The sequence below is a fragment of the Antechinus flavipes genome, chromosome 4 (genome assembly GCF_016432865.1).
Source record: "Antechinus flavipes isolate AdamAnt ecotype Samford, QLD, Australia chromosome 4, AdamAnt_v2, whole genome shotgun sequence".
NCBI classification, from domain to species: Eukaryota; Metazoa; Chordata; class Mammalia; order Dasyuromorphia; family Dasyuridae; genus Antechinus; species Antechinus flavipes.
This window is the reverse complement of record NC_067401.1, coordinates 299,266,681-299,287,400: the sequence shown is the minus strand read 5'-3', so window position 1 is coordinate 299,287,400 and position 20,720 is coordinate 299,266,681. Positions and strand designations below refer to the sequence as shown.

The window sequence follows — 20,720 nt, the reverse complement described above, 5'->3', positions numbered from 1 at the left end:
ATTGATACCCAATGTATGGTACACTGGTAGAACTTTAGCATAATAAGTAAAATCATAGCTAAAATTCGAAGATTTGAATTTACAGAACAACAAAAAACTTTATTTATTTATTTATTTTGCTAAGGCAATTGGGGTTAAATGACTTGCCCATGCTCACATAATTAGGAAGTGTTAAGTGTCTGAGACCAGGTCAGGGCTGGTACGCTATCTATTGTGCCACATAGCTGCCCTGATAAATATAATTTAAAATAAAAGCAGGCACTTTGTATCATAGCCAAGTTTTATTTTTAGTAATCTATAGTTTTTAAGGAGAGGCAATATGACACGGAGGGTAGAGAGCTAGTTTTGGAGCCAGAACAATCCAAGTTCAAGTCTTACATTAAACCCATACTGGCTATATGATCCGATTCAGTAGAAATGTTGGTATCTGATGATCAATTGAAATTTGAAATGTATGTTAGTTACACTGAAAAGACTTCTGTTTAAAGGCGGTGTCCTTGTTCGTTTATCCTTTTTTTTACTCCTTGCTCCAGAATTTAAATATTTATTCATAGGCCTATAGGGAGCAGCAATTGAAGAAACCAAAAAAAGCCATATATCTTATTTACTGCCTTGTCTGGTTCTATCTATAAACATAATGTGAAGAGTTGGATGTATTTCATTTTATGGATTTTTTAATGTGAATAATTCTTAAAAGACATAAAAAATATTAGCAAAAGTCAAAAATAATGTTTATATAGTCATAGAACTTATTACTGGCAAGACCACAGAGATCATTTGCTCCTGTCCTCATTTTGCAGATGAGAAGAACAACAATACAAGAAGTAGAGTAAATTGGCCAATATTTTACAAATACTATGTTGTAACACTGGGATTCAAACTCAGGTCCAAATCCAATGTTCTTGCTTCCATGTTTGCCATTCTTTTGTTAAGGATAATTTATTGATACAATTTCAAGGGCACATTCATATAAGACCCTTCATTACATAATCCTAAAATATGCCTGGAAGATTATTACAAGAGTTATTTCACCATAATTTTCACTTTTTGATTGGAGGTTACTTATGATTTGGATTATATTTGGTGTCAGCTATTCCCTGTAATATAAATCTTCTAGAAGGAAGTTAAATATTTTTGAAGATAATTAAATTCAATCCAAGATACTAAAACAGTGATTTATATCTATGTCAATTACAGTTTTTTTTTTTGCTACTATTGGTCTTATTGAAATCTAAAAGTTATTATAAAATCATTTTTAATAATGCATTTTTTTGCCTCTAGTTTGTCCTTCCCATTTTCCTCGATTGCCCTTATCTCTACCTTGGTCCCTCACCAAAAATAGTCATCTGTGCCTCACAGATCTACAGAAGGAGAGTTGGGTAACAAAATGCATAATGCTTCCCAAAACTGTGCTCATATTTGTAAAGCATTTCAATTTGTTTGGCTAATAGACCAGGCATTTGAATTTGAGCATTTGTTTCTCTAGTCTGCCAGCTGAAAATAAAAACAGGCCCATATACAAGTTAAGGTTAATGCACTATTTGTAATTTGAACTTTGTAATTCTGTTCATTATGTCATGCATGTTGGTCTTGATTGTATATTTATTTTTTTTGCATATTTATATTTCTATTCTCCCTGATAAACTTAGTAGCACTAATTATAGTAGAATAATTTGGGATTTATATTGGGTATTTTCCATTTTTGGTTGAAAATATTCATTTCTCTTAGAGAATATAGGTTGTTCCCTGTGGGAAATCTCTCTTCACTCTGCTAGAACAAGAACAATATTGCTGTCTTGAAGCAGTGATAAATTTAACTTTTTTATTGCTCCAGACCTGTAAGGATTTCCTGGTATAGAAACTCCCTTCACCAATGCATATTAACAACAACTTGCAACTTAAACTGTAGTTTTTTGAGTCACTAAAAGGTTAAGGGAAAGCCTTTGGTCACATAGTTGATATCTGTCAAAACCAGGATGTGATAGTCTTTCTGATTATTAGCAGTATTTAGTGCCTATTTTATCCCTTGCTAGCTTCTGGGAATGCAATAGTGACCTTTACACCAAGTGATGTCCCAAAACAAAAATTAAGGGCCAAAATTGGGCCAATTTCACATCTGTTGATTCATCTAGTAAGTGATTATTTAACATTTTCATCCAAAAATACTATAACCGTTATGCTATACCAGGGAGACAAGAGAAGTAGTAACCACTGTAGATAAGAAGCTTAAACCAGTGAGAAATAAATTCAATAAACATTCCTGAAACAACTATTCTTTGTAAGATGATCATGTTATGGTTGTAGAGGGGTGGATAATGATAAGGTGAAAAAGCTCATTCTGTCCCAGACAGCACAACATAAAAATGTGAAGCTACCACTTATGATTTGCTAGATGAATCAGTGATACCATACAGTTGAGCAAATGATTAAATACTCTGTTTATTAAGGTATAGAAATCTAAAGGGAGAGGAGGGAGGAATGAGTACCATAAAACAAGTATTTAGTCAGTTGTTAAATTGAGCAATACTAAGTTATCACTAGTTCTCCCAAAAATGAAACAGTAGGCATTTAATTAAATGCTGAGCACAGAGCTAGTTGAGGATGCAAAGATGAAAAGTGAATTGGTTCCTGCCTTCAAGAAATTTGTATTCTATGGATGGAAATGACTTTATACATGTGATTTGTTGGAGAATTTCTCAGAGCTTCTCCAACCAACAGGTCCACAAGTTGGTTGTCAAATAAGCTAAGGGACCAGACTATTAAAAAAAAGATATATTAACACCTAAGGTAACTTCTTGTTTTGTTTTCAGTAATATCCACTTCCTCAGGAAACGATACTTGGTTGTGTATATCCTATAATAGAGTGCCAGGCTTGAAATCATAAAGACTTGAGTTCAAATCTGGCCCCTAACATCCTGGGCTAGTCATTTAATTTCTGCCTCATTCCTCACCTATAACATGGAGATCTTAATAGCACACACATAATAGCTCCCCCAGTTGTTGTGAGAATTAAAGAAGATAATATTTATAAAGCTTGGCACATAGCAAGCATCATATAAATATTAGAGGTGATGATGATGGTGATATAATTGAACAGGGTTTGGATTACAGAGCCAACAAGCAGCATTCTGTTACATTTAAGTAGATCAATAGCATATTGTTCTGAGATAAAAAGAAAACTAATTACAGAGTTTACCTTGGGTTCCTAATGAAAGACCCATCCTCAAACTAAAAGTCTGGCAGATAATTGACTAAAAAGTCCCTCCTAGAGTAAAGTTAAGAGATAAGCAAATTACCATTTTAGTCAATCATTATGTTTCTGAAATAGCTTTTTTCTGTCAAAAAATAAAAGTAAAATAATATAAGATGATGAGGGAGTAGGGGAAGGTGTTTTTTTTTTTTTTTTTTTTTTTTTTTTTTTGCATCTATGAGAAGCAGAAAAGGACTCTTTTAGAAGGTGACGCTTGAACTAAGTTTTTTTAAGAGGCAAAGATTTGTATTTGAAATAGGTTAAGGAGACTTTTCAACCTGGTGTAAGTAAAATCAAATAGTAACAGAAAGACCATGTTTGGTTTGGTGTGGACTTGGAATACTTGAGTAGAAATGTTGACAATGGAATTTCAAAGGAAGTAATCTATTTCCAAGGAAAAATGAGTACTCCTTGATGAGTGATTGGAAATAGGGAATGATGGAAAAGGATTAGTTGAAATTTGATTCAGAAATTTCAAGCCTGCTTGGCTGAGAGAATGGAAGAGTTTTTGATTGAGTCAGTCAAGTTAGAGGGGAAGAATATGGAGTGGAAGATAGTCACTAAAGATTTATAAAGTACCTAATATATTTCAGGAATTGTGCTAAGCCTAGGAATGCAGAGAAAAGTTCCTGCTCCCAAGGAATTCACAGTCTAATAGGGGAGACAACATATAAACAACTATGTACAAAGTGTATACAGAATAAAAATTAGAAATCATCAACAGAGAGCAGACAGCAGTAGAATTAAATGGGATTGGGAAAGGCCTCTTGTAGAAGAGAGGATTTTCGTAGTATCAGTGTCAGGGAAGAGAAAACAGCACCTGTGAGAAATACTATTATGGTTAAAAAAAATCATGACAGCAGTCTATAGACAAGTGGAGATTTTTTAAAAGATGGTAGAAATCTAAAATTCTTTTATTATAGGCTCTTTTATATTATTACATTTTGAGGATGGAACCTGTGTTTATTTTGTCTTTGTATCCTTAGTAATCACTCTAGGGCTTTACACATAGTAGGCATTTAATAATTTACTAAACGGATGGGATACTAAATTATGAGTGTTGCAGTAGTTGATAGTTGAAGATGTGAAATGAATTAGATCACCTCTCTTAAGGATGAGAGACTAAGTTGAAAGAAAAGAATAGACAATTTAGTACTTAGTCTTATGGATTTAGCCTGTGATCCAGTGACTTGGCAAATGCCTATTAGTAGAAGGAAAGTGTACAAAGAGCACAAAGAAATAGATGGAAAGAGTGATATAGATTCTGAAAGAGATGATTACCAAAGATTAAAGAAAATTTTTCTTTTGGGGAAGAGGTTAAAAGTCATGTGTAAATCTGAATTTATGTATATTTTTGTTCATATTTTAGCTGATTTTAAAAATAGTACTTGAACTTTAATTTGAGCAAGGGCTAGAGAAGTAAAAGATAAAGCAGTTATTGAACAAGTTTCTTGACTTTGACCCCTGGGAGCAAAGGGGGTAATAGATTTTTCCAGATAGTTTTCTCTTCTAGCTTTGGCGACTCATAAAATGTTGAAGGTGAAAGGGAGCAGTATTGGATCAAGGTAGACATACACACAAAGAGAAATTACTAAATAACCAGTTGTTAATATGAGGGAAATTCAGGGTTTTTTCTTTCTCTACTATGTCAAATCAGCCTCTGAAGCCTCAGAGTATTGTAGAGCTAATAATGAGATTGGATTTTAACATTCTTCTCAATCTTATTCAGATCCCACCCAATTTGGAAAGCTTAGTTCTGATTAAAGTAAAAAGAATTTAATCTAGATGAATTGGGATTCTGTCCTTTTGATTCCCTCTTATAAAATGTAAGCTAGATTCCACAGGAATGGGATTCTGGGAAGATCTAGAATTATTAGTGTACCATGTTCTTTAATCTACAAGCCACATTGCCAGCTTTGTTCAGGTGAAGTGACTATAGATTGAAAAAAAGGAAAAGATAGAATAAGATTAGACAACAGGAACCCAATAGTCCCTGCTTAAGGAGCTGGATATTGAAAAATTGTCTTGCTAGGGGCATTGGTAAGTATTTGAAAAACGACCAAGTTCTTACTCTTTCATTATCTTCTAGGCTTCAGTCCTAGTCTCCAAGCCTTAAGTAAAGGGGAAAACTAGATATATGGATGGAAGAGATTTCTGAATATATCCATTCTATATGTTTTGAAGGATCTAGGATTTCATAACTTATGGTGTTCCATCCACAATATAGTTTCTATGCCCTAGTGAAGAAACTCCCTAAGTTGCTATGACTGAAAAAAAAAAAAAATGGTGGATAGCTCTTAGATGATGAGCCTTTTCTTTAGCTAGGGTATTCAGAGTGTTCTTTGAATGACAAACATACAGACTTTCACTGTTCTAGGGTTAGAATTTAGGATCCACTGTCAACAAGAAATAAAGTCTTCACCTTTATCAAGCAAGTTGCATCAGAGTAGAACTTTTTGTGGGCATCACAAAATATATCCAGATGCATTTCAATTTCCTTTTTTTTTTTTTTTTAAAGTTTTAAATAAGGCAATAGCATGATACATTTTATCATTTTACTTTGACTTGTAGTTTATTAACCTATTTAACTTTGCAGATATTTCGAAAGAAAGCAGTGGAACTTGGAGAAAAATTACTTCCTGCATTTCACACACCCTCTGGAATACCTTGGGCATTGCTGAATTTGAAGAGGTAAAATTCTTAATTTAATAGGAGGATGAGTTATTATTTGAGTCTGGGGCTGATTAATTTGTTAGTTATTTTGTACTCTAATCTTGTACAGGCTGATTAGCTTTGCTATTCTGCTTAGCCATTTCACAGATATTTGCCATTGGTCACAATTAAGACCAGAAAATAAAGCACAGTGTTTTCTAAGCACTATGAGAAAGTCAGTTTTAACGTTAGGTCAGAGGCATTATTTCTACATTTATAAAGAAAAATCATATTGTCATTGTTTTGCTCAACAGAAAGAGTTCTGTATCTATTAAGCACTTCTCAGGGGACGTAGAACATTTTGTCATGGATTTAAGTTGCATGCCAGAATGTATTACACAATGCAAGCATTCTTGCCAGTAGATGGGCATCAATCTTAGAGCAAATTATGTGATGGAAGGTTCCCATGAGACCATCCAGTCTGCCCCTGAACCTGTGAGAAAGGATCAGTTCACAAACCTATGAAAACCTCCAAAGGTGAATAGATTCTTGAGTTGATAAAGCTTTTCTGGTTGCTCTAGTTCCCTCACTGTAGAAGGGAGAGCAATTCTGCCTATGAAAAAAGTGGGGAGTGGTGGTTAATCAGTCTACAAGCAAGCTACAAGGAATCCTGGAAGGAACACCTAAGGGAGCTTCCTTTCTCATTGTTCCTGTTGGGAGTCATTTGATTATCTCTGGTTGTTTAAGCATTCCTTTGATTAACCATTTTCTCTTAGCCTAATAGGGGTCCTCAAACTACCGCAGTGGGCCAGATGCGGCAGCTAATTATCCGCCTCATCCAGGGCTATGAAGTTTCTTTATTTAAAGGCCCACAAAACAAAGTTTTTGTTTTTACTATAGTCCAGCCATCCAACAGTCTGAGGGACAGTGAACTGGTCCCCTATTTAAAGAGTTTGAGGATCCCTGACCTAACTCAATTAATTCTATATCAACAAAATATGAAAGCAATGTATATTCTCATACTTATGGTCTTGGTTTTATAATAAATGCACATGTACACCTAAAAATATACAATTTATCAGTATTGTCCATGCAAAAGCACCAAATCAAAACTTTTAAAAATAATGCACATTAAATTGTAACATAGGTTTCTTCAGAATATTTCTTCCTAAATATTTAAGGCTAGCATAAAGATATTAATATTCAGTTAATATTTCTTTCAAGTAGTCTATTTTCACATATCCTTTGTTTTAATCTATTATTATATTTATCTGATGGATTGAAAAATATACTGTAGATTACATATAATACTGGCCAAGTGGTCCATGCAATTGAATTACCTTTAACTGAGGTGCTACTGTATCAAGAATTTAATAATATGATGTATCAGGACTTGTCCTTCTCTTGAAAGGGAATGTCCTAAGGTATCCACTGTGCCAACTTGGGGGGGTGTCTCTGTAGCTCCTGGTACAAGGGAAGGAACAGTACCTTTAAAATTTTGTTACCTACCTTTGTTATTTACTACCTCTTTGTCCTTAGGTCAAGTCACTTAATTTCATTGAGTCTTAGATTCCTCATCTGTAAAATGGAAGAAGTTACACTAGATGACCCCTTTTACCTTAAAATCTATAAACTCTGTCTTATTAAATTTCAATGTATTCATGAAAAAAATGCTCCAAATCACTAGTAGAAAATTACAAATTAAAACAACTCTGAGGTTTCATCTCTTACCCATCACATTGGCAAACATGGGAAAGAAAAAAAAAACTATTACAATAGTTGGAGAAACTGAAAACAAGAACACTTAAATTACTGAGTTTGTCCAGTCATTCTGGAGAGCTTTGAAATGAGCTTTCCAGAGCTCTTTTCTATACTCAGAGGTTACATCATATAAGCATGAAAGAGACTCATGAAAAAGCTTGCTGCTATCTATTGGCCACTTCAAATAAACCCCCTCATTTAAAGAAAACAAACAACAAAAATCAAACATACAACAACAAAAATCAAGCACACAACATAAATCAAGCAAAAATCAAAAATATATGACCTCTTCAGATCTCTTGCTTTTTTCATAGAAACATACAGTATTAACTTCCATGTTTCCAGATTTTTCTCTGTATGGAATAGCCCCAAATATAATGTTGACCACACTTGAGTATAATGCTCACCTAGCTATAAACATGTTCCTGCCAAATATTTTGGTTATTCTTGTGTGAACTACTTTGAAAGGAAGGAATCCAGATAAAATGGAAAGGATCTAACCATTAAATAAACAAGAAAGAAGTTTAGGAAATGAATAGAATTTTAGAAAAGTTACCAATCGTAGAATTCTGTAGAAAACTGAATGGAAATAGAAAAGAATATACTTTTTCTTAGCTGTACATAGCACCTTCACAAATTTGACCATATATTAAAGCATAGAAAGTTCACAAATAAAAAAAAAACAAGCAACATTCCTTTTCTCCTAATTAAACAAAGGAACCTCTTCCCGATCATTGATATATTACTCTTTAAAGAAGAGGGGTAGTGAACAGAAGTATTAAATCCAGTTCTTTTGGATCATAATGCAATAAAAATAATTTTGAATTTTCAATATTTGGCCTATTTAAAGCATAAAATGAAATTTAATTCAAACTAAATAATCTAGTCCTAAAGAATGAGGGGTCAAGGAATAAATCATAGATATAATCAATAATTTCATAATGACAATGACAAAACAACAACATTCCGAAATTTGTGAGATGCCTCCAAATGGATCTTAGGAGAAATCTATATCTCTGAATAATTACATCAGAGAAAGAGGAGGTAAATGAATTGGGCATATCACTTAAAAATAAATCCAAAAAAATACCAAATTAAAATTCTCTGAGTAAGCAGCAAAATAGAAATCTTAGAAATCAAAGAAGACATAATTAAAATTGAAAGTAAAGGGAAAAAAAAAACATTAAACAGATTAGATAAAAAGGACATGGATTCAATATGAAGAGGCCTAGATTCTACTTTCAGTTCTTCTATTATTATTTAGCTGTAACATTTCAGATCCTTTTTTTTCCTTGCTGAGGCAATCGAGGTTAAGTGACTTGCCCAGGGTCACACAGCTAGGAAGTGTTACGTGTCTAAGGCCAGATTTGAACTCAGGTATTCCTGACTTCAGGGCTGGTGCTCTATCTACTGCACCACCTAACTCCTCCCCCCCCTTTTTTTTTCTTTAGGGGGAAAAAAGAAGTTAGAACCCATTGGTAGAATGAGAAGATTAAGCTAAGGAAGAAGTTCTTAACTTTTTTGTGTCATGAACCCCTTTAGCACTCTCGTGCAATTTATTAATTTATGGACCCTTCTCAGAATTGTGTTGTTGAAGGAAAAATTTTAATCCTAACATCTTAATCTGAGTTTTGGTTCCATTCTTCCATAAATAATTTTATTTCATGTATCATTGATCTATAACCATGCTATTTCTGAATTAGAGAAATATCCAGTATGATAGTTACCCCATGTCATCCTTCATGATTTTGTCCCAAGATAAAATCCAGTAATATTTATTAGAATGTTGAATAAGAAACAGATACATTAAAATTCTATCTAAGTTGATATTTCATAATTTGTTGAATAACCAAATCCCTGTCTCATGATATTCTTCTCTTTATTACTGATTAAATAAAGGAATCTCCTTTCTTTCATTGATATTTTAGTCCTTAGAGGAGAAGGATACTAACAATTATTTCAAATGGAAGGGGAGGTAAGCAAGAGCTAAAATGGACAAGAGTTTCAAGTTTACTTGAAGTTTACTCCTCACCCCAAACTGTTTCTGTAAGAAAAGCCTTTTTGTCTCCTATTGCACACCTTTCCAAGGGGTTTCTCCTAAGGTTTTGTAAAAGGTTTTAGAAGAAATCTTTCTTAATTCTTCTGGAGAAAGCTACAAAGGAAGTTTTTAATAAACTTCCACAATATTTGCAAACATATAAAATACAAATAATTATAGAGAAAATAAATTTGAAAATAAAAATTGAAATATTTGTCCCCCAAAAAATGTTTTTAAAGTTCCCAAATCCTAGATTAAGAACTTTTGGACTAAATTGTCTCCAATCCATTCCAGCTATGACTCTGTATTGTTGTTGTTTTCTAAAGGGTCAAGAAATTGGAGTAGGAGATATATTAAAACAAGCTGAAGGTATTTATAAATCTGTATTGTAGCTATTTCTTTCTTAGAGGGGAAAGCATTAAAAAAAACAAACATTGATAATAGTCATTGCCATCTCTTCTTTGAACAAATATATTTAATAGCACAATAGGACAATTTTGATCTGGTTTGGTTTAGTTTCATTCACTTTGAAGAATCAAAGTTTTTAAAAGCTCACTTGTTAAAAGGGAAAGAAAGTTGCAGCTACAGCTCCTTGTTCATTAAGAAAACTCATTCTTGGAAGTAGAAATGCTTATTACCTGTTAATTTTAAATCTGAATTCTTTTCATATTATTCATCTTTGCTATCAGTAGCACTAAGTACATTTGAACTCTCATTTTCATGCTTTTATATATTATCTAATATGAAAACTTTCTGTCTTTAAGATAAAAATATTGTATTTTAATATTTGTAAAGAAAGTTGCAAAACTGAAAATTATTAAACCATATTGTAAGATTCCCAATTAAATTTTCAAACTAAAATGGGTAAGATTATATGACCATCTGGCTGCCAATAGAAGTAGTTCTGGATTACATCTGGCAGCTGTTAATTTTCACTTCAGCTGAAGCATAATAAATTCTGCTCCAGTCCTTTACCTTTATTCTGTTTGTGTCTCTCTGCTTCAACTATATTTCTTATAAACAACATATTGTCAGTTTCTAGTTTTTAATCCATTCTGCTATCTGCTTCCATTTTATGGCTGAGTTCATTCCATTCATATTCACATTGACACTAACTGTATTTCCCTCCATTCTGTTTTTTCCTCTCTCCTTTTCTGTCTCCCTTCTCCCTCTCCTCTTTCTCTTTGCTCTCTTCTCTTTTTCTTCTCTCTCCTCTTTTCCTTCAAAAAGTCTGTTTTGCTTCTGACCACCACCTTCCTCAGTCTGTTCTCCTTTCTATCAATATCCCTGCATTGTGTTATTCACCTTCTCCTTTCCCCTTCCCATGTTCTCCTCTACTGTAAAAACCTTTTTATACCTCTTTTATATGACAAAATTTTCTCATTCTACCTCTTTCCCTCTTCCTTCTCCCAATGGATCCCTCTTTCTTAACCCTTAATTTTAATTTTTTAAATAACTTCCATCATAATCAATTCACACCTATACCATACACACACACGCACACACACACACACACACACACACTCACTCACTCTCTCTCTCTCTCTCTCTCTCTCACACACACACACACACACACTCACACACACTCACACACCCCATATAGTTATATAAACCATTTAACCTTATTGACTCCCTTATGGTTTCTCTATCCTGTTTACCTCTTTATACTTTCAATCTTTTATTTGGAAGTCAAATTTTCTATTTTGTTCTGGTCATTTTCTCAGGAATTCTTGAAAGACCTTTATTTCATTAAATGTCAGGTTTTTCTCCCCCTTGTAGGATTATACTCAGTTTTTCTGAAAAGGTTAATCCTAGTTGTAATCCTTTGCTTTTCAGAATATATATTTCAAGCCCTCAAGAATTTGGCTGTATTATTTCTGGGAGTTTTCATTTGGAATCTCTTTCGGGAATTGATCAGTGGATTCTTTCCATCTCTGTTTTATCTTCTGGTTCTATCAGAATAGTTGTCATTGATAGTTTGTAAAATGATCTTTGTTAATCATGGCTTTCAGGTAGTCCAATAATTCTTAAATTAAATTTTCTTCCATCTATTTTCCAGGCCAGTTGTTTTTCCAATGAGATATTTCACATTTTTGCTTTACTTTGTTTTATTATTTCTTGATGTCTCATGGAGTCATTAGCTTTCCTTTGCCCAGTTCTAATTGGAATTCTTTTCTTCAGTGAGCTTTTGTACCTCTGTTTTCATTAGTTAATTCTACTTTTTAAGGAAATTCTTGTATCTCTTTTACCATTTGGCCAGTTCTTTTTTTTAAAGATGTTATTTCAATGTTGTGGAGGGTTTTTTGTTTTGGGTGCTTTCTTTACTAAGCTGTTGACTCCTTTTTCATAATTATCTTGTAGCCCTGTCATTTATTTTCTCAATTTTTCTTCCACTTCTCTTATTTAATTTCTTAAAAAGCCTTTTTGAGCTCTTCCAGAAATTCTTTTTTTGGGCCAATTCACATGTTTCTTTGAGGTTTTGGATGTGGCAGTTTTTACTTTTTTGTCTTATGACTTTGTGTTTCGATCTGTGACACCACAGACACTTTCTCTGGTCAGGTTCTTTTTTTGTTGTTGTTTGTTCATTTTCCAGCCTTATTTCTTAACTTTTAACTTTATGTTAAGGTTTGATTCTACTGACAAAGTTGAGGGGGCACTATCCCAAGTTTCAGGTTTTTCATGAATTTAGTTAGATCTGAGGGGTCTGTAAGTTTTCATTTCTTCCAAGATGGTATGATCTAAGGGGAAATATGGTCACTGTTCCCCTGGACTGTAACATTGGTTTGTGAGCACAAATATTCTTCCCCTTGCTGGAACTACGACCAGAATTCCTGCAACTATAAATGCTTCTGTTTTTTATGACCCCGGAATTAATACTTGGGCTTCTATTTTTCTGCAGTCAGAAGTGTTAATGCTCCTTTCTGCCTTAAACCTGAGACCAGGTCTCTTCTTTCTCTGAGTGATCACAAACACTTCACCTTGGAATTATGAGTAGGGTTCTCACAAGCAATGGTCTGCTAGTTTTCCTCTTCATTTTGTGATTGTGACTTAGAACTATGTATGGACAGTACATCAAGACCCTGCACCCAGCACCAGCAAGTGGTCCTCTGTAATCTCTTTCTGGCCAGTTTTCTGATCCATTGCCATCTATGACATGAGAGCAGAGAGCTCCTGAAACTGATGCACTTGCTCACAAGGCCTGCTACTAGTTTTCTGGGGCTTTCCAGGCCCAACTGCTCCTAATCCCACAGTGAGACAGATCTTTCCTGAAATTATTTTGGACTAGAAAATTATTTCACCTCACTCATTTATTGTATGTCTCTCCTGTATTCAGTTTGAAGTGTTATTTTAAAATTTTAGAGGGGAATTTGGGAATGCTCAGGTGACAGCTCTTATTAATTATAATCAATTTTTCATATTTTTTCCTACTCCGATTTACTTAAATAACAGTGAAATCAAATCACATAGCAGCCCATGGTAAATTTAATTGTAATATACTTCTACTAAAAGTCCTTTGCCCCAGCCATTAAGATGCTCACCTTTAAAGTACTCTACTTCTGGCCATGAAACTGATTTATCTTAATAAAAAATATGAAAATTGTGGAAATAGATATAAAAGATTTGCATGTTTTTAACTTACATTGGATTACTTGCTGTCTAGGGGAAGTAGAGCAAAAGAAAGGAGGAAAAAAAATTTAGAACGCAAGGTTTTGCAAAGGTGAATGCTGAATACGCTGTATGAATATATTTTGAAAATAAAAGGCTTTATTTAAAAAAAGAATATGATAAATAAATCTTCCTTTTGCAAGAAAAAAAAAGTTAAGATGAGAAAATTATTACTGAAAGCAGTAAGTCTATACTTGGCACATTTTATTTTCCCAGAGAAGGCAAAGGTTTAGCCTAATACTAGATTCTTGATACTGTCAATACAAGATGTTCGTCACAATTCTCTATGTCTTTTCTAAACAATAAAATCCATAAGTATGATTATAATTTCATAATTAGGGGATCTAAGATGGTTAAGTATCCTCTACTAATAATAGAAATAAAGATTTAGAGCTGGAAGGTCTTTCAGATGCCAGCTTATCCATTCCCCCTTATACTTGAGCACTTCAAGGTTCATAAAGTATTATTCTCACAACATTCCTATTGTTTGGTGGTATTTTATATAAGAGAAACTCATTTTGCATATCAGAAATTCTGTATTCAGAGAGGTTAATTGATTTGTTACACACCTAGTATCATAAAGGATTTCAGCTCTTTTGTGGTTGTTTTTTTTTTTTTTTTTTTCAATGCCAAGGGAAGCTTTCCAAAAAAAAAAAAAAAAATAGGCACGGTGCAGAGAAGAGTGTAGCATTTTTCCCTTTTGTAAAGAGGAGTAATGTAAAATAAGCCTGAGTGTAAGTTAATTATATTACAGATTGCCTTAAAAACCATACTTAAAGGGGATGTATTTTGTCCTAGAGGCATTGAAGATCCTATGAAGGATTTTGATATGAAAAATGTATCGGCTTATGTCAGAATTATGTCTTACAAAGTTTATTTTGGCAATTGTGTGAAGAATGGATTTGGAGATACTGCAGTCTGGAAGATGAATTAAGAGGCTATTCTTAATTATCTGGAAAGAGATGACAAGGGTCTGAGATAGGGTAATAGTTCTGCAGTAGCATGAAGGAAGGAAAGGGCATGGTTGGAAATAATTTAGAATCAGGGGCTCTGAACTTGAATCTCACCAATGTCACTAAATACCTAGATGACATAAGGAGAATCACTTAATTTCCCTGGGCTTCAGTTCTTCACCTGTAAAATGAGTAGATTATACAGGATAATTTCAAAGAGCCCTATTAGCTCTAAATCTGTCATTCTAAATCATACGAGTTGACCAGCTTTGATTACTCTAATAAACAAAAAACATATCTTCCTTTGTATCAGCCCAGGTCCTTAATATAGTGACTTGTAAAGTAAGTATTGGTCAAATGAATATGGTAGTAAAATACACAGATTCTGCCTTTAGGGAACATTATAGTTGGGAAAGTGAAAATTTATAACCTCACTGGTTTGTTGTAAGGGAGAACTTTTAAATTTTTGCTCATACAAGCAAAAACAGTAATCCAGTTTGCTTCATTTTACAAATGAACAGACTGAGACCCAGAGAGATAATGTTTTCTTCAAGGCCATATGGGTAATTAATAGCATAGTCAGAACTAAAAAAACTCTTTTCTTCTCACTTCTCTACCAGTCTTCTATTGTATCACGGTGCCCATCAACAAAGACATAAAATAAATAGCAATGTAAGATAATTTGTGCTGTGTCAAATTAGCAGTTAAAATAAAATAAAATAATAGCATCCCCCAGAGCAATTGTTTGATAGCATTTATCCTATTTTATAAGCATATTCCTAGAAAAAGCCTTCCATAGAGTCAATATTAAATGACTTCTAGTTTTGTATACTAGTCCTAAATTACTAATCTGCTAGACACCTCTACTTGAAAATACCAAAAACAGATGTGTTCAAAATAGAACATGATCTTTTTTCTAAAGGTCTTCAATCCTTTGATTGAATTCCACTTATTTCTGTTAAGGGCACTAACATCCTTCTAATTAAGCTAAGTGTGCAACCTGAGACATCCTCACTCTTCCCTATCTTCCAATCATTACCAGGTCTTATCAAGTTTACTACTATAAAATCACTTATAGCCTTTTTTCCAATGATAGATGAATTACCTTAGTTCAAAACTGTATCATCTCTTGGCCTGAATTATTATAGTGGCGTCTGAATTGTTTAGCCTTCTTTGGGTCATTACCCTCTCAAGTTCACCTTCCACAAATTAGTAATGCATGAGACTGACTTTGTCATTCCCCTGTCCAAGAACTTTAGGGGTTTTTCTGTTGCCTCTAGGATAAATATAACTCCTCTGACTGAAAGTTAGAACCCTAACTGCCCAGTTATGTAGTGCCCTGTATGTAGTGGATCTTCAAAGATTTGTTTCACGAATTTCCCTTTCCTGTACTTTGTGATCTGTCCTATCTGACCTTCAGGACTATTTTATCTCCTGTCTCCACATATATATTTATATATACATATAAATTTTATTTTTATTTGTTTTGCTGAGGTAATTGGCATTAAGTGACTTGCCCAGGGTCACACAGCTAGGAAGTAATAAGTGTCTGAGGCCAGATTTGAACTCAGGTCTTCCCGACTTCAGGGCTAGTGCTCTATCCACTGTGCCACCTAGTTGCCCCCCCTTCTTATATTTTTGCAAACTGTCTGAAATGTACTTTTTACTTAATTCCACTTATGAATCTAGCTCCCTTCAATTTAGCTACCAGTTTCTTCCACATAAGATCTTTTCTGATTCTACCCGCTTGGTACTCCCAGTTTTTAGTATTCTCACCAAAAAAAGTGTTCTATGTATACTGTGTGTGTGTGTGTGCTTGTATTTCATAAGTAGTTTGTAAGCTCCTTGAGTTCAGGGAATGATTTGTTAGCTTAGTTTTTGTCTCTTTTAGACCAACCTTTACTTACTGTCAGTTTCTTATGGGCTATTGTTGTTTAGCTATTTCAGTCATTTCTGATTATTTGGGATTTTTGTGGCAAAGCTACTGTAGTGGTTTGCCATTTCCTTCTCTAACTCATTTTTACAGATGAGAAAACTGAGTCAAATAGGGTTAAGTAGCTTGACCATGGTCAGGTGTCTGAGGCCAGCACTTGTCCCCTTGCCATCTAGTTGACTATTTCTTAGCAAATAATAAATATAAATACTTAACAAACATAGCAAGTACTTAAATATTTATTGAATTGAATTGAAAATTTTACTTGTGATATAATTGGGAAAGAAACATTACTCCTAAATTATGAAGAGTTAGATATCTGGACTCAAATATAAAATGAATCCCAATATTTGTACAACTTGAAGATGATATTGCTCCATCCTTCTTTGCCATTCTTAATGAAATAATCTTCAGTTGTACAATATGTAAATATAATAAGCAAATTTGTTCTAGGAGAAGAATAGAAAATTATACCTACTTTCATTGTTTGGAGGGAGAAGGAAAGAATGCTACGGGTGTGGAATATATCATTTTCATAACTTGCTGTTGTATTCATTGATTTTTCTGAACTGCTGATTTTCTTTGTTTAATCTTTTATTCCAAGGGATAATTTTTATGGTATTAAGAGGAGAGGAAGGTTAGAAATTACAGTCATACAAAAATAAAATATGTCTAGTTTTTTTAATTGTTTTAAAATAATTTTTTCTTTTTTTTGTTTTTTTTTTGACTGCTGTGTTAATTTTATTTTCTTTTTTTTTAATAAAAAAAATTTTAATAGGCATATGTTAAAAATTAAGATAATACAAAATTGTTAATAGGCACACATTAAAATTAATATATAACATATAACACAAAGATTGTTAATAGGCATATATTAAAATTAACACATAATATATAACATAAAAGTGTTAATAGGCACATATTAAAATAAACATATATAACACAAAGGTTGCTAATAGGCATATTAATAAGGGCATTTTAGGTGGCACAGTGGCTAGAAGGCTGGTCCTGGCATCAGGAAAACTTCTCTCTCGTTGTTGCTCAGTTTTGATAGCCTTGTCCAGTCCTTGTTGTCCCCATTTGGCCTTTTCTTGGCAGAGATCTTCCCTAGTGGATCCAGTGGATCCACTTTGTCAAAGGTAAAATGACTTGTCCAGGGCTAGGCAGGATGTGAGGCTAGATTTGAATTCAGTTCTTCTTGACTCCAGGTCCTGTGCTCTATCTCTTTTTTTTTTTTTTTTGTGAGTGGGTTGAAAATAATTTTTTTCTATTCCAAACTGAGTTTTCAGTTCTAAACTGAACTATTGCTCCCTTAGTCAATATTGCCTTTTTCTTTACTGACTTCATTCATGCCTCAAAGTTATTTCCTCGTATTCCTTCTTAAATGTCATCTTCTTTCTAGGTAGGTTCTGTAATGGGCTGAGGCTTGAGTTGATGCACTGAGGTCCCAAGCACATGAGGCTAAATAGTAATTGGACCATACTCTATTAATATATAAGCTTGGAGAAAGAATGGCCCCCACTTACTCTTTGTGCAAGTCCTGATGTGTTATATAGGAAATGACGATTCTGGTGGGTGGAGGCAGGGGAGTGAAAAAGGAAGGGGAGGAGAGCTCAGACCTCTCTCTCTCTGCTAGCTGGCTTCCTGTCACAGCTGCCCATATTGCTATCGCAATCCTTCTTGCCCATATTGCTCTCGCAATCTTTTTTCACCTCTTCACTTCAATAAAGACTAAAGATTTTTCTCTTAACCTGAGTTTCTGACTCCAGCTGATTTTAAATACGTGGTCATTACAAGGTTCATTTCTGATGCCAGCTTCTCTATACAGCCTTCCCTCCAATAGTTCTTCCTTACCTTATACTTCTCTGTGAACCTAATGTTTTTCCCCAGTAGAATTGAGAATCTTTATTTGGTTTTTGTCTTTCTAGGACTTTTAAGTGGTATCTTAGATCATATTGAGAATCCTTGTCTCCAAATATGTTTTTGAAAAAATCTGTAGCCTAGTTACCAGACAGACATGCATGGGTAGAATGATATTCATTCTTTATAAGATTTACAAAATAAAGTTGAATAAGAAATAATAAATCTCTTTTTAGTTAAATCACTTTTTAGTTAGTGACTTGCTAATAGATTCGTTTTTGATAGAATACATTTTCTTTACATGTGAGAATGCCAAAATATGAGGTTTAATCTTGTTATTGCTATCAGTGAGAAGCCAAATATGGCTTTTCTCCCCTTCCTACAGAAGAAAAATTACCTTCTTGAGTTGTGAATTAAGTATTTCATCATTTCCCTACTTCCTGATATAATTCAGGCCTAGATAGAGTAGACTTATTAGGTTTTGATTTTCCCAAAGTGGGTCCTCAATTTAAAATACTATAGTTAACTTTCCCATTATTCATGTGTATCATGCAGTATAGTATTTGGACTCTCCTAATTATTACTCTGTCTTTTCTTGATAAATAGGTTGAGTTTCGCAATACAACATTCTATCCTTTGTTTCTCTTTATGGATTATTCTGAACTGACAGATGCCTGGTGGCTCTATTAAGTTTTCTGAATAGTTTACTGATATTTGCTGCCTATTGGTCCAGCTTATGGAATGTGCTAGTAAATGGCTCATTTCCATTTCAAACATGGCCTAGTCTGTAAGGCTGATGAATTATGCACAACTCTTTCAGTTGGGTTTTAATCTTCCACTTTTAAAAGTAACTTTATTTACTGGCTACTCTATTCATCCAACCAAGTTTAAACTGTATCATTAAATGTACTTCTTACTCAGGACATTATGGTTCTGATTGTAATTAAAGTGCAAAGGGCTTTACTTTAAATGAAATGGGGATTTAAGTGGCGATATTCTTAGCTAGCATTTTTTATTCAAGGGGAAGATTTTTCTCTAGGGAAATAGTTTAGTGAAAGAGATTTTAAGAAAGTTTCTTAGATTTCTGCCTATCCTAATGTTATTGAATGATCACTTACTAGATTGAAATTGGCTTCTCTAGCAAAGAATAGTTTCTCTATTGTGCATATGGGGAAACTGAGGGCCAAAAAAGATGAATGCCATCTATCCTTCTACAATCCAACCTAAATCAATTTTAAATTCCTTAAACTTACAAAAATATGTAAGTGCTACCATTTTCAACTTATATTGAAAAAAAATAAAGTTTTTGCAATATAAAAAAGACATTGACCATTTTTTTCCATTGCTATTATTAGCCTTGTATTCAGGTCCTGAATCACTTGGGAATGATTCTATTCATCTGTTTCTGTTTCTTTTATTCAAGGGAACTTTGAATTGAATTAAACTGACCTTCAGATGGAGGTATTGAGGCAATTATTTCTAGAATTATAAAGCATTATATCAATATGAATTATTGTTAATGTTTTTTACTGTTATGGAGGGGATATTTGGCTTTCTAATGGAACTGTGATTACATTGTTATTAGGAACTACCGGGATTAAGAAACTCCTTCTATCCTATATAATTAGAGAGTTGCCTAGACTAGAGTACTGATAAGGTAAGTGACTTTGCCCAGAATTATAACACTAGCATATGGCAAGTCTTGCCACCCTTCTTTCCACCACAGCATACTTACTTTATTGTAATTTTTATTCATATGAGGTTTTGCTGAACCCTCTTCAGGAATGCTTGTGCACCTTTGGTGTTCCCCTTCACCCAACTTTCACTGGTGGCTCTAAGAAGCCGCAACATTCACAGTAGCCACATCCTGATAAACCATTTCAGCAAATAGCCTAAACCAGATTGAAGGTGACTGACAGATCTCAAACCCATTGGTGAGGTATGGGGATGTCTACCCCAAGTATGTGAAGACTTCCGCCAGGGGAGTGGGCAGATAAAAACAATCTAATAGCTGTGAAAGCAGCTATAACAGGCATTGTGGAGCCCTTCACACTTAGACATTGAAGACCCCAAGGTTTTCTATGGCATCTTGGGCCATTGCTAGCCATCCTTGACGTTTGTTTTGCCATTGGACACCAGTGAATTTGGAAGAGTGAGACAGACTACAATTCTTAAATCCAATTCATTCTTAAGCCAAGATGTTACCTAGTGATAACATTGGTCTTCTTTGAAAATGAAGGATGAACAACAGAAATTCTTCATAATAATATAAGTGGGTTTTAAGCTCAGAATTTCAGCATCATTATTAACATTGATTTAAATCCATTTCATGGAGTTCTTTAAAGATTTTTTTTATAAGGATATATTGTTGCTAGTGGAGAAATTAGGGCCATTCAACCAAAAGAAAGAAACCAAAATGTTAAATCTTTTTCAAAAGCAGAACGTTGGCCTATGTATTCTTGAACTTGGAGAAAGTCAGTATCCCCTAGAAATCATTTAAATGGATATACTGTAATCCTGATACCCCAGAGAACTACAGTGTACCATAACCTCTATGTGGTTCTGTACCAGTACCTCTGTATCCCAAAGATGTACATTCTGCTTACT

At 33.8% G+C, this 20,720-nt stretch overlaps 1 protein-coding gene across 3 annotated transcripts in view; it reads left to right on the top strand.

The window, feature by feature from the left end:
* MAN1A1 (mannosidase alpha class 1A member 1) overlaps positions 1-20,720 on the top strand; it is a 176,559-nt gene that overhangs the window by 88,451 nt on the left and 67,388 nt on the right. For all 3 annotated transcript variants that reach the window (XM_051997641.1, XM_051997639.1, XM_051997640.1), the window contains one exon: positions 5,847-5,941. In XM_051997641.1, the coding sequence (XP_051853601.1) occupies positions 5,847-5,941 (95 nt within the window). The remainder of the gene's footprint in view (positions 1-5,846; positions 5,942-20,720) is intronic.